The following is a 15366-nucleotide window of genomic DNA, read 5'->3' as shown; positions in this document are numbered from 1 at the left end:
ATAGCAATCATATTTACAACACTCCTGATAGGTTGAATTAAAGCCTGGAACAGCATCAGTCGCTGCTAGTACAGCTGCCACTGAAGGCCATGCTACACATGATATTCTATGTTTGTCTACCATAGGTTAGTGAGATAGCAGTGAGTTCCAAACAGATAATGCGCTCCTTAAGCTCTTAGGACTGATTCAGATTGGGACTCCACAGCATGCGATGCAAAAAGCTCCTGCCTTTCACCATGTGCAGTTTTCCTGAACTAAAAGAGCTTAAGAAAGGACTGTTCACCTGACAGGGAATTGCATGTATACGGACAGGCTTCCAAACTGGAAGCCTCCAGTAAAGCAAATAGCATCCCCCAGATTATTTTGGGTTGGGGAACTGTATAAAAGAGGAGGGAGGAGCTCCATTTCACCATGTATCATGAGTCCAATCCTAATCAGGGCCTTTCATGCTTGAGGACTGAGAACATGCATTGTGGAATTTGCTGATATCTGACTAAAAGTCCCTGCAGCAGGCATGTGGAAAGGGTTTCTGTAACATTGGCGCAGTTGTTTTCTGCTGCTGAGGTAGTCTCTGCTAAGAGAAAAAAACCTTCATATTGCACATCTGTCATTACCATACATATATGTTTCCCTACATTGAAACTCTGTCCATGTTGGACAAAAGTGATATTTGAAGTGAACAAGGAAGTAATGACTTTGCATTCAACAGTGGGGAGAAGAAAAAAAAGTTACATTTCCACAGAGTTTCCCATTATTAGATCAACATAATAGAGTATATGGTACATGGACAGTTATAAAATATTTGTTAGGCATCTCAATAGTTTAATCTTTAGCTTGTTTCGCCATATTGCTTTAATTTTTCACGTGCTTTGGTTTATGAGGCTAACATCAGGATGCCTTTCCTTTTCACTCATTGTAGGCTGGATACAGTATGCGGAGAGAGTCCTTTCCAGTCTAGTGACTCCATATATTTGCACTGCAAAATCCCCACAACAGATCATGGGCACCCTGGTAAAGGGTTATTTTGCCAAACAGCAGGTAAGTAATCTCAGTGTTTCTTTGGCCTGATAATTTACGGCAGAACTCATTTCTCATGTGCTGCTGTTTGGCACTAAGTCATGGGGTTCTTTACAATAAATCATCACTGTTAATATATTTTATCAGTTAAGTAAAATTGGGATATTTCTCTTGTAAATAAGAACTGCCAACTACTGAGACTAATCACTCATCAATCCCAGTTTGTTCCTTTTACACTAATGTTTTGTAAAATTCTGAAAGATTCTTTATAACACTAGGAGTAGGCCTGATTTTTTTTCCTTCAGCTATTTTCTTGTAGATAAAAGTCAACTGTATTCCTTCCCACCCCAGGTGAGGATCCCTGGGGAGGAGAAGAGTGAGATACAAATAAATAAATGCAGTGTTGTTTCTCTCCTGGCTGCTGGTTAAGCTCTTTTATTATTCTGTCCTAGCATTCTTCTTTTAGCAATTCCAGCTACTCAATAACATTGCCTGGAGATTTTGGGGGTGGAGCCTAGGAAAGGCGGGGTTTGGGAACATAATGCTGTAGAATCTACCTTCCCAAACTGTCATTTTCTCCAGGAGTACTAATCTCTGTTGTCTGGAGATCAGTTGTAATCCTGGGAGAGCTCCAGCCCTCACCTGGAGGTTGGCAACCTACTAATCTACAGGAACAACTGAAACGGATGAAATGATACTGTATAATCAACCAAATAAGACTGTATGATAATCAATGAAGACTATTGAGGTCTCACTCTGCCCTTTCTGTGAATGGAACTGGAGGGTAAATGTATCTTTTGGTGCTGTTTGTCTTGCTGCAGCAGTCTCATAATTGCTCACCTTCTCAACACTGTTCAACAAAATACTTTAGCTTTATTGAGCACAAGTAGACATGCCAACTAAGAATTAAGCTCCATTGTTTTAAATTAAACTTCTTCATTTCCTAGTGAGTATATTTTGAACTGCAGCAAAGCTGACAAGTCTCCAGGCTCTGTTACCCCCTGCCACTCCAAGCAGGGAAGAAATTAGGAAATGAGAAAGCAAGCTCATTACTTACTGGAAGTTGATAAGGAAGTGACAGGGGTAGTTCTAGGAATAATTGTTTCCATGGTACCTCTAAAGTTTCTGGTGATTCCTAGAACTGCCCTAGTTATTTACTAGCAACATCTGGCTGTATTTTTTAAAAATCTCCCATGACACTGTGCACCCCCCTCCCCAACCACCTGCTGTTTGGCAGGCAGTGTCTGGCAAACATAGATTGCAGCCATAAAGATTGTGGATCTAGCCATTCAGTCTTTCTAGTCCACAGAGAACAATTAAAATGGTTTGTTTATTTTTTAAATGTATATGTTTGATGATACTCAAAATTCTTAACAAAGAATATAAATATATAGAATATATAAGAGCAAAAAAACAATTCCTCAAATTGACATCAATAAACAATGCAAAATCAATTATTTTATTTATCTGTCTATCCATCTATATATCTGTCTATTTATTGATTTGATTTTTATCCCGCCACTTTCCATAGACTCGTGGTGGGTTACATATAAAAGCAGATAAAATCCCAAATAAAACCAATCAACTCCCCCTTAAAAGCAGACCTAAGAAAGCAGCATTAGCCCTTTCTACCCTGCCCCATTTACAGCCAGACACCACTGGGTGGGGTTCGTATGATGTTAAAGCGTTATCCAGAGGAGGGGCTCCAGTTGTTCCTGACCTAAACCTCAACCAAAGACCTGGCAGAAGAGCTGTGTTTTAAAACTAGCATCTTAGGGATGGAAACAAAGGTGACTTTGCGTGTTCCAGGCATGGTGCTCCCATGTGGGTTTTCTGACTCCCAACAGCAGACATGCAGGATCTTCATTGGGACTGATGTCATGGTGGGATTAAGACTCCCCTGGCCCCACGTGGTTCTCCTGCCTTGAAACAGCTCATCCATGAAATTTCATGTCTCTTCTGGCCCTAAGTTTCCAAAGTCTAGTAAACTCTTTGAAAAGTCTTAAACTATCTTCTGAAAGGCCTTGTGCGTGGATCTAGCAAGTTTTGCCCACCTGTGCCCTCAACAAAGGCACCATTAGAAAGAAGGCAGTATTTCAGGCTAATAGCCGACCTTCTTCTGGTGGTATTTTATCACGAGCAACATTTTGAATTTAACCCTGGGAGAAACTGGAAGCTAGTGAAACTCTTGGGTGGGTCCCAGCAGGATTTCTTTTGCTAGATTCATGCCGCTGGCCTTTTCAGGAGACAATTATGACTTCTCTGAAAATTTATCTGGTGTTGGAATCTTAGAGACAGAACAGAAGCAGGAATTTCTTCTTCTGAGATTTTTGCAGCTTCACTTCCACTATAAATAGCAGAAGAGTGAAATTTAGGTTTTTTCCCTTTATAAATTTGAGGGAACTTTGTTCTGAAGTGCTGATGGCACAGCCTTTAAAAGTTGGTTTTGAAAAGAATACAAAAGGCCTGTGAGATTTCTATAGTTTTGTTACATGGGAAGAAATAGCTGTGTGGATTAGAATACTCACATAACAAGTACATGCCCAAGAGAGCAGTAGTCTCAAAAGACTCAGGGATTATATGCTGATCTAATCCAAATTGTCCCATGCTGGCAGTGTCAATGTTTTTTTTTTTTTTTTCTGGAAAAACGTGTTTAAAACTGTCTTTCATCCCAGAGTCTTCTTTTCTTGCAATGTCATTTATTCTGTTTCCTTCCTTCATCAGAATCTGTCTCCTGATAAAATTTTTCATATAATTGTGGCGCCTTGCTATGACAAGAAACTGGAAGCCTTGCAAGAAGACATCTATGCCCCCTTATGTAGCTCTCATGATGTTGATTGTGTTTTAACATCAGGTAGGTAGGCATTTTGTCTTCCTTGTCAGATCGGACTTTCCAACAAGTGAGTTTGAGTGTCTGTTAAGTAAGATTGCCCATGGCAGCAGCAGATCAGTGTATTTAAATCTGAATAGGCCCCAGTAGCATTTAAACTGTGTTTGGGTGTGTGAAGAGGTAGGGGAAGAGATCCAACGTTAAGAGCAAAATGAAAACATGTATTACTATATCTGTTTGTGGCTACCCTTACCAAGACCTGGTGTTATATATCAGTTTTTCTTCAGCCAAATTATGAGACAGGGAGTGAGTCTGTCTCAGATAAGAACATTGGGGGGGGGGGTTCAAGAATTAATGTAGTGGTGTAAGGAAGGAATTAGCCCCCCCCCCCACATACTCACTATTCCTTGTTATTCAAATTAGAATCACTGTACCGGAACTGCTATGTGCCTAGGGCAGTTCCAGGTTTAAACAGCACAGTTCTGCTGGCTGTCACTTGTACCGTGAGCCTCTATCTTATTCGTAAGTATAGGACCGTGAGTTCAACAATTCCTAGTTAACCTTTTCAGTTTATAAAAATAGCCAGTTTATTCTTATCCCTGTACCCTAGGGTTCCTATGTCCTCAGAAATCTGCTCCAATACAATTAGTGCCACCCCCTCCATGTAGCAAGAAGCAATGTGAAGCAAGTAATGTACTGCTACCTCGGTGGAGGAAAGTTGGATTTTGCTTTGTAGAGAAAAAGGCCACTGCTGAGGCTTTCTTATTTGAATCATTTATTTAGTGTGTCAGCTATTGTTGCTCTGCTTGTGTGCTTTTTCCACCTGTTCTGCACACATGTCCACCCAGGAAATACTGACAATGTGGCTAGTCATGTGACAAAGGCCAGGCTGATCAGCAGAAGAGAAGGTTCCCTAGTCATTTGAAAGCCCAAAACCTATGCATATAATCTTATTGACAGCAGGGGGAGGGCGTGTGCAACTGCTATGCTGACTTATTAGCCTTGATTCTCAGTTTTCCTTTTTCCCCTTTGATTCTCAGTTTTCCTTTCCTCAGTTTTCCTTTTATAACAACTTCCTCCAGTTGTCAACTGCAGGTTGGAAATTTCCTGGAGATTTGAAGGCAGGGTTTGGGGATAGGAGGGACATCAGCAGAGTATAATCTTGTAGAGTCCACCCTCTGAAGAACCCGTTTTCTTCAGGGGAACTGATATCTGTAGACTGGAGATCAGTTATAATTATGGGAGATCTGCAGACACCATCTGGAGTTTGGCAACCCTGAATTTCCCCTCTTCCCCCCAGAAGGTCACCAGGTTGTACCCTAGGTACCCTATCATTAATATTCCATTGTTGCTCTTGCCTTTACCATTCCTCGCCATTGTCTCCAAAGCTCTTCGTTCATCCCTTTTGCTGTGGACGTTAAAGTCTCCATTTTAGTAGACAGGGAGGAGAGTGAGCAGCAAGACTGGCCAACAGTGGCAATATCTCTCACTGCATCAGTCTTGAGAATACGTCACAACCTTGCAATCTCATCTTGAAATTTTCATTCCTCCTGCCCTCAGCCTAAGATGATTCTTTTTTTTGTTGTTGTTTTTTGTACCTAAGATGAAATGGCTTTCTTTCCCTGTAGGCGAAATCTTCCAAATAATGGAACAGAGAAAAATGTCTTTGAAAGAAGTAGCCGAAGTGGCCTTCGATACCCTGTAAGTAATTTCTACTGGATGCTTTGGGTGACTAGGGTAAAATAAATTACATATCTCCATCTCACAAAAAATGAAAGTAATCCTCATCATGATAAACTTTCAAGTTTCTACAATAGTTAATTTTGTAATACTCAAATACAGACAGATGGTAACATTGTTTTCTTCATTCTATTACTCCAGAAACTGGCTGTGTACCTCTTTGCAATTTACATTGTTTCTGCATAATGATTCCATAATCAACTGTTCTGATCTTTCCTCTCCCCTTTCACTTTAGCATATGTCTAAGAGCAATGGTGCACACCTCTGGGCAGAAAACAGGGATGGATAGTCCCAGATCTTCAGCAGGCTAAACAGTGAAATTAAATGCCTCCCATCTTCTAAATATATATTAAAAAATAAAATCCCACTGGAGGGGTTTTCAATGTTATTCTTATACGGTGGTTAAGGAAAACATTGCCCCTTGTGTCTGAGGACTGCTTGTGCACAAATCTGAGTTAACCTGAGCTAATAGAAGAATCACACATTTATCCAGACCATGCTTTTATCTTTTTTACGTCTGTCCATATTTTATAAGGTTTGGTGGAATAAAGGAAGGCGAGTTAACCCGGTATGATGGAAGGAGGTCCGATGGTTACCTGGAGCACATTTTTAAACATGCTGCCAAGGAACTGTTTGATACTGAAGTAAAGGAAATCACATACAAAGTATTAAAGTAAGTAGCACATAGGGACCAAGCCCTATGAAGATAGGTTGAGGGACTTGGGAATGTTCAGCCTGGAGAAAAGGAGGTTGAGGGGGGACATGATAGCCCTCTTTAAGTATTTGAAAGATTGTCACTTGGAGGAGGGCAGGATGCTGTTTCTGTTGGCTGTAGAGGAGAGGACATGCAGTAATGGGTTTAAACTACAAGTACAACGATATAGGCTAGATATCAGGAAAAAAATTTAACAGAGTAGTTCAGCAGTGGAATAGGCTGCCTAAGGAGGTGGTGAGCTCCCCCTCACTGGCAGTCTTTAAACAAAGGTTGGGTACACTTTTCTTGGATGCTTTAGGATGCTTTGGGCTGATCCTGCATTGAGCAGGGGGTTGGACTAGATGGCCTGTATGGCCATCTATGATTCTATGATTCTATCTGAATTAAATTAGTCTGAAACCCCACTTCAGAACATTAGGCACTTAGAATCACTTTGCACAGAATCAGTAATGAATGTATATTTTGCAGTGGGTGGTACTGAAGTGATGATGGGCAAAGAGGGCTTCCAGTAGGAGAACCATGGCCAGACATACCCAGTCATATACTGTTGCTGAGATGATCTCTCAGTCAGCACAGTTTCTTTCCCCAGGCACCACAGCAACAGTGCTGCTCACCAGGCTCTGAATAGGATTGCTGAGATCTAGGCCTACCTATCAATGGGAGGTTTGGGAAGAGCTTCAAGGAGGAGTGTGATTTCAGAGATGTCATTATATCATTTCTGGGAAAACCAAGAACATAGGGTAGTTCTAGGAATTGCTGCTGACTTAGCTGTTGGACTATCGCTTCAAGTGGTGATGGGCAAGGAGGGATGCCAGTGGGAGACCATCCACCCTAGTGGGAGATCTGGCAGCTCTATTCTCATTTGGAAGCCTTATTCTCAAATCTCAGCTGGAATCTCCCAGTTACTCATGCATCTTGACTCCAACTAGCCCTTCCTGGCAACTAACTGGCCCCCTCTCTACCTGTATGTAATGGTTGAGGAAGTTCTGTCTCATTGTATCTGAAGAAGTGAGCTTGCATATGAAAGTGTGAATAAAACTTTGTTGCCACTGGACTCTGTTCTGCTGCTTCAGATCAACACCGCTACTCACCTGAATCTTTAAGAATCCTGACCTGGATAATCAGGCTAACTCAATCTTGTCAGATCTCAGAAGCTAAGCAGGGTTGGCCCTATCAAGTATTTTTATGGGAGACCTTCAAGAAATATCAGGGTTGTGACACGGGGGTAGACAGTGGCAAACCACCCCTAAACATCTCTTGCCTTGAAACCCATATAGTTGCCAGGAGTCAGCTGTGACTTGATGGCACTTTTGATCACATTCTATTGAATGTTTTGGGGAGTTTTATATATGCTCCAGAAGGTGCTTGGTCTGTGTGCATGGATTATATAATTGCAGTGATTTAAAGGACTAGAAAACATGAATGAGCCAAACTATCACGACTATCAATGGACAGTCCCATGCTGAGTGTATTAAATAAATCCAAAACACTCCCCATTTCATCTGAAAGAAATGTCACCTCTTTATAACACAGCTGAAAAGCATTTGTGATATGAGATGTTCAGCCTTTACTTGCATGTACATATCACTTTAAAACTCTGGCAGAGCTATTCTAAGGAGTTACACCCTTCTAAAGCCATTGAAATCAGCAGGCTTAGAAAGAGTAATTTTGCTTAGTAGGCACTCTGAACAGATAGGATTACCAGCCTCCAGGTGATGGCTTGAAATCTGGCATCCCCAGTTGAGGACTCTATGGCATTATATCCTACTAGAGTGCTTCCCCTTCTCAAACTCCACCCTCCCCAAACTCCATCCCACAACCTGCAGGAATTTCTCAACCTGGAGCTGGCAACCCTAGTGAATGGACCAAATGCATTGTTCCCAATAAGGTAAAGGTAAAGGTCCCCTGTGCAAGCACCGAGTCATGTCTGACCCTTGGGGTGACGCCCTCTAGCGTTTTCATGGCAGACTCAATACGGGGTGGTTTGCCAGTGCCTTCCCCAGTCATGACCGTTTACCCCCCAGCAAGCTGGGTACTCATTTTACCGACCTCGGAAGGATGGAAGGCTGAGTCAACCTTGAGCCGGCTGCTGGGATTGAACTCCCAGCCTCATGGGCAAAGCTGTCAGACGGCTGCCTTACCACTCTGCGCCACAAGAGGCTCATTGTTCCCAATAGTCCTCAAATTAATACTCCAGACAAAAGTGTTTAGAATCTTCTCTGTGTGTCTTTTCAGAAACAAAGACTTCCAAGAGGTCACTCTAGAAAAAGATGGGGAGACAGTGCTACGTTTTGCAGCAGCTTATGGATTTCGAAACATTCAAAACATGGTTTTAAAGCTGAAAAAGGGAAAGTGTTTCTACCACTTTGTAGAAGTTTTAGCTTGTCCTGGAGGTAACGTTCAAATGTAAAAAGTCTCCCTTCACCTTTTCCTTTTGTAATAGAAAAGCTTCAGGAGAGCCAGCTTGGTGGAGTGGTTTAGAGCAGCAGCCTCTCGGGAGAAGTTGTTTTGATTCCTCACTCCTTTGCGTGCAGCCAGCTGGGTGATCTTGAGCCGGTCACTGTTCTCTCAGTGCTCTCTCAACCTCACCCATCTCATAGGGTGCCAATTGGTAGGTGCTTTGAGACTGCTGTGGGTAGTGAAAAGCGGGATATAAAACCAACTCTCCTTCGAACTGTTCTGGTCTTGCCCCTTGTTGGGTTTTGATAGATGGTGATGGGTGTCTGATACTCTGTCAAAACTAAATGTTTTAATACATATTTCCAGGACCTTGTTTGGTGATGGTCCTGACCAGTCCTGAGCACCAGCACGGGCGGGGCTGGGGAGGCTCCCAAGTCCTGATCTTTGTGCACTGAGCTGCCCCATTCAGGCAGAGAAACAGTAGATTCTTGCAAACAGCCTAGAGATGTTCTGCAGAGGGAGGGAAGAATTGGTGGAAATCACCACAGCCTTATTGGCACCTTTCAAATCAGTTCTTAGAGAATCCAGAATTCCATACTGCTATGCAGTATGTGAGATAAACACAATATTTTGGACCCACTTGGAATCAAACCCAGTATCTTTTGTATTCCACTGCTCAGTTTCCAAGTAAAAGGCTTTGGGCTTAGCTGAGGAGTGGTGCTGAAAACTTTGGAAAGCCAAAAGAATGAAAACTTAAAAGGAAAAGAGGACTGAAGTAACTTCAGAAAGAACCTCACACTTGGCCCTAAACAAAATCTGTTATGTTATCCTGCATTTCAAGGACAGTTTATTATGTTCAGATTGTTTTAGCTGGGATAATAGTGGCATATTACTTCTATCAGTTCAAAGATATTACACTGGAATTTTACAATTGTTTTCGGCTTTCTGAGCTGCTGTGAATTGGTTCTTTTATCTGATGCTGGCTATTTTATCTGCTGTTCTTTGTTTCCTACATCAAAACTGTGTCTTCATGGTTCCTAGTTTTAATTGGCTTTTTTACAGCAGCCACCTTGCAATATTTGGCAAAAAGACTACATAGAAATTTCTAACATCTAAATGTGCTGCTCTGAATTAGATTTGCTATTTGGTAAAGCTTGTTCATTTCCAGAGTGAGTGCTGCATTGTTAGTGTTATCATTATTTCATTTCTTGAGAGATCAATTTTTTTCTCTCCGGACTTTGGCCTTTTAGGCTGCTTAAATGGGAAGGGCCAGGCTCAGACGGAAGATGGGAAACCAGACAGAGCCCTACTGCATCAGATGGAGGAGGTATATGCTGCAGTTCCTGTCCAGCTTCCTGAAACCAACAGGCACGTGCAGAAGCTGTACCAGGAGTGGTTGGAAGGGATGGACTCCACCCAGGTCAAGGAAACATTACACACTAAATACAGCATGGAAAAACCAGCTGCCCACAGTTTCGATATCAAATGGTGACCAATCAGATTACAAGAACTGCATTAGGCAGTACATGCAGTACTAACAACTTCTATGCAACTGGAGATCTGAGGCACTATGTGAACTGAGGCACTATAATGAGCTGGAACTGCCTTTATTCCTATTGAGACTGTGTAAAAATCACATTGTTGCTTGAGTCTTTGCATATTTGGAATGTCTTTATTTAATAAGAGCCTGATATTGTAAGTGTGTGTGTCCAGAGATCTTTCCTAAGGCACAAGGAGCCCCTCAACGTAGAGAAGAGGTACACTGGAGTGGTAGGGGGCATTGCAGAATCAGTGCATGTTGTCATGTGCTTTGATTCTGATCCTTAGGTACATAGTTCTTGTGCCCCCCCCCCCAAATCCCCTATCATGAATTTCATTGTTCTCAAAAGGTTCTATGATTTATGACTTTGTATCATTACCAAACTTTGTAAGTTACCAAATGATGACAGAACAAACTTACTGATGATATAATTCTCTGCTGTTCCACACAAAATCCACTTTACCATATTTTGGGGCTTTCCAAAATTGTAACTAGAATATCTAGAAAATGGGGTCATATCGGCTTTAATTTTTATCAGCTTTAATTTGGCACCTTTGATTTCTTTAGAGAAAACTTTCTTTGCTTTTGTTGTCTTGTTTTTAATGATATTTCCAGCCTGTGACACTGCTTGTGAGTATTGAGATCCTGGCCTTTGAGAGATGTGGATAGACAAGTCAAAGACTGGGTCTGGAATATTTCATTTGTTGCCATGGGTTCAGGGTAAAGTTATTAATTACGGAATTCAAAAGGTAAGTTGGCAAGAACAGCTGGTGACAGGAGAATCACTGGGCCAAAATCAACAAACGTGAAGTTGATTTGATACAAAGCCACTGAACTGAACCCAGAATATCTTGAGGTTGACCTCATCTAATAATGTTTTTACTGCATGGATGCCTGCCTAATGCAAGCTCTGTAGCTCACGGCTTCTTACATAAGAGCTGATTCTCCAGCTTCTTACATTAGTTTTAATCCAGTTCTCTGGGGTTTAGCCTTTTCTGTTGATGACTATGCCCTTACTCTTGACAGGAGATTCTTATCCACAGTCATGTATGAGGAAAAACGGTAAAGGAAACCGTATTGTGTTGTCATTAGTCAAGACCAATAGGGCTGCACAAGGATTAGTTATTGGCAAGGCTATTTTGAGAAGGGACACAATCAGCAAAATGAGAAATCTGCCAAGGATTGCCAGTCTGCAGCCTCCATTCCTGTCATTGGTCCAATCAAGGAAAGCTAGCACAAGCCCTTTGAAATGAACAGAGGTTGCCTACCAGCAGTGCTTGACTGAATCCATAACACTTTAGGTGCTTTTCTATCTCAAGGTTCTCCAGTTAGGTGCTGTTCAGAACTGGAAAAGATCTTGGCATTTCTGTGGTTTCTTTTCCCTTATCAGAGACTTAAAATCTCATGCCTCAAAAGCATTTTCAAACACTTTGCAGCCACTTTGGTCTTTGTTTTCCAGAATTATTCCATCATTTACTTTTCTTACGTTAACATGAAAATATGGATAAGTCTTGACAGGATTTTACTGAGTATCATAAATCCCTATTATGTTCTTAAACTATGATCATACAAACACTGAGATCTCAGGGCCCAGAGGTGTGCAGGGCAGGGTTCCAAACCTCTACTTAGAGGACAGTGCTTCACTTTTCTTAAAATGAACATCTAAATTGTTATCTAATGCTCACCAAAAGCAGGGGAATTTTGTCCATGAACAGACAAATAATGAAGAGAGATGAGAACCATTGCCATAATAATGGAACTTTAATGGGAAGAAAAATAATGTGGTTCTAGATTTTGGATGCAGCATAAACAAAGAGATGGCCATTCTGTACTTATGGTTTTGGTTTACACACACAAATATGAGATTATATGTCCTTGTCAGCCATTAGGTATGTGTTTGCAAAAAACTCCTAATCAAATAAATAGGGTGTAGGAACTAAAGAACTACCTCTGTGTTAGAAAAGGGATTTGGAGCAACTGGCAAGTTAGGGCCTCAGTTGCACTGTTTTATACTATGATTCCCGCCAGTTCCTGAACACTGACTTCTTCAGCCAATTGAGGTGGCGGGAGATAGGCATGGAATAGGCATGGCTGGCTTCCTGTTTCATCATGAAGGTACGCTGTGGAGAAGGGGACTGGTCTTATCCAGTAACTTTTCTCACTTGTGTGCCAGCTTAAGGCTTTACTATGTCTGTGGTGAGGCAAAAGCACTTAAGCACAGCCCTCAGTAACTTTCAGGCTATGGTGCCCATAATATTTATTTTTATTGTTGTCTTAGTTCATTAGGATGCTCCCTAAAGTGGGTTCATTGCAATAATTGTGGCCATACGTAAGACTGTAAGTATAATTGTTTTGAGTTTGCATATACATTTGAATGACATTGGCCTGGATCCCACGGTAAATCACTCATGGAAGGCATTTCAGGTTAGTAGAACAGAACTTTCTTCCTTCCCTCTCTTGCCAGAGCCCAAAATGCTGTTCCTGGGGAACAAAGTACCTTCTGGAATGGCATAAGGGGCAAATTGGTGTTCTGCAGTAGGAATCAGAGGAAATGGCCCCTGCCCTTCCACTAGGAGAAATGTACAGCAGGATCTAAGCCATTACTTACAACTTATTTTCTTTACAGTTTTGTAGTTAGGTTTTGTTACATATATGAGTGTGATTGACCTTGAAAATTGTGGTTCTCAATACAGCCATTTAATTTTATGGACCGTGGTCAAACATTCCACCATAACAGATCCTCATTAATTGTGTTGCCTGACAATTACTGTGATAAAAGGAGCTGTTCTGTGCCAAAATAGAAACTTCCAAATATAAATCTATAAGTACTGACCCCTTAAAATCTGTTCAATTAGGACAGTCATCATAATGGTTCACCATTTCAAGTGCTCTGGTAGACAAAACTTTACTATATCTGTAGACCCAAGGAGGTATCTTGCACACCTTCATCTTGAAGCTCTGATGCAACCAGACACACATATGTATGGCAACAGTTTTTCTTGGCCTTTACTACTCAAAGACGGAAAGGAGCCCCCTAAATAAAGTAAGGGCATATTACCAATTTTACAAATCCACAACTTTGTGGACCTAAAGAAAGGCCTTTGCATCCGCCATACATATATATTGATCAAGACCAAAGCTAAAATGATCAACATTGAATTCAGGCAAGTCTGGGTGAAGTGGTGTGTGAGTTAGAGAGGTTCAAAGTTCACTGTTCTGATTTGATCTGGGATGTCAGTATCTTGAATTATCACCTAAATGAGACAGAAACAGAATTGACATTGCAATACCATGCAGAATGACTCCAATCTAGACCCTACTTAAATCAACTCTGCAGAGTAAATTACTTTCTGTTGCCACAATTTATGTGATAGTTAAAGGTAACACAACTGTTATAGCCTGTGAATCTAGATCTGCTCCATATTGGAAAAGGATTGCTTGGGAAAAGATTCATAAACTGTATATTTACATCTGTTTTGTTCTCTTAAAACAACTGTCTATTCCAATGTGAATAAATTGCTATCATTACTCCTTTAGAAAGCAGGAAGTATCTAGAATTCACTGACCAGAATGACCCCTATGCAGTTAGAAAAGATGAAAGCATGCTTCCCATGTCTCTAAGGTTAGATGAGTTCCATGCCGGTCATTTGAAAGTAATCTCTTTCATGGTATTCACAATTTCAGGGTTACAGTTCATTACAAGAGCTCCTAGTTGTTAACTGTGGGTGCAATCCATCAATCACCCACCAATCCTAATTCACTGTGATAATGCTATAGTGGAAGCTGTGAATAATGGAAGCAATCTGCTGTCTTCTGGAAATTGTTAGCCTTTCTGCTCTTCCTGCATTTAAAGAAAAGTAATATATGAGCTTCAGACTTCTTACAGCTGCAGTCAATCTGGTTTTCTAGGAATCAATAATGTCCCTAGGGAAATCTAGCCATAGTATGTTACTTTTCATTTGAATGTAGTGGAACAATCTATTTCTAGATATGAAATGCAGAAGTATACATTTGTGTGTGCTTTTTAAGAACAATGAAGTGCTCTGAAAAGTGTAAAAATGTATAGCTCTCAGTTTAACCTAGACCCCCCATTAAAATGCTGGCATTGTAATGTAGTGTTGCAGCATCAGTCTTGCAGATATAAAGCCCAGCCCTAAACATGCTTAGTTCGAAGTCAGTCATATCAAGTTTAACGGGATGCAACTTCCTGAGGATTTCTCCAGGGTACCTATGCTAATAATTTGCAATAAAAACAAACTGGAGGCTAGTGGTTTACAGACTAGCACAGTTTTATTCCAGTATAAAGTTTCATGAACTAGAGTCCGCAAATAAAATTACATTCATCTTTGCAGTGCCACAAGTTTCCTGTTTATGTTTACTTCCTGGGAAGTATGCTTGGGATTATATCCTTAAAAGCATCTATTAGGAATTATGGGCATTCAATATGGGGTTAAGAATTTGCCCCCCCCCCAAATACTTACAATGTAATATGAATATGTTCTGAATGATGGTACTTTGTATATGTATCCTATTCTAGGCATTTAGTCAGGATAATATCTGTACTGTGTATTTACTTGGGGTCTTTAAAAGGGAACAATAGATGTTATCAAGACCTCAGAGCCAAAGGAGATTGTAAATGTTTAATAGCTGAAGTGACTACAGACTGAAATCTATCAAAACAGAAATGTTTGTATTCACATCTGCCTTTTCATCATGATTGTACTTGGATAATATTCAGTAATCTGAGTTTCTTCCAGTGAAATATGGATTTGAATTCCTTAAATAATAAAAATTGAATTTTGTTGCACTTGTTTGGTTTCATCTGTGCCAATCAGAGATGTTTTCATGCCTAGGGCAGAAATCCAGATGGCTCCATCCCTGTTGGCAAAATATAATCATTAGATAACCCTTAAAGGTAAAGGTATCCCCTGTGCAAGCACCGAGTCATGTCTGACCCTTGGGGTGACGCCCTCCAGCGTTTTCATGGCAGACTCAATATGGGGTGGTTTGCCAGTGCCTTCCCCAGTCATTACCGTTTACCCCCCAGCAAGCTGGGTACTCATTTTACCGACCTCGGAAGGATGGAAGGCTGAGTCAACCTTGAGCCAGCTGCTGGGATTGAAC

General features: G+C 41.0%; 1 protein-coding gene across 1 annotated transcript in view; it reads left to right on the top strand.

The window, feature by feature from the left end:
* Window positions 1-15049, top strand: part of NARF (nuclear prelamin A recognition factor) — a 38925-nt gene extending 23876 nt beyond the window's left edge. The window contains exons 7-12 of the mRNA XM_077327616.1: window positions 920-1038; window positions 3742-3871; window positions 5476-5548; window positions 6123-6260; window positions 8538-8695; window positions 9953-15049. Of these exons, the coding sequence (XP_077183731.1) occupies window positions 920-1038; window positions 3742-3871; window positions 5476-5548; window positions 6123-6260; window positions 8538-8695; window positions 9953-10194 (860 nt within the window). The 3' untranslated portion in view covers window positions 10195-15049. The remainder of the gene's footprint in view (window positions 1-919; window positions 1039-3741; window positions 3872-5475; window positions 5549-6122; window positions 6261-8537; window positions 8696-9952) is intronic.
* Window positions 15050-15366: the final 317 nt, after the last annotated feature.

This window comes from Paroedura picta, chromosome 3, assembly GCF_049243985.1.
Source record: "Paroedura picta isolate Pp20150507F chromosome 3, Ppicta_v3.0, whole genome shotgun sequence".
Lineage (NCBI taxonomy): Eukaryota > Metazoa > Chordata > Lepidosauria > Squamata > Gekkonidae > Paroedura > Paroedura picta.
Note: the sequence above shows the minus strand (reverse complement) of the source record. Positions and strands in the feature narration are given on the sequence as shown.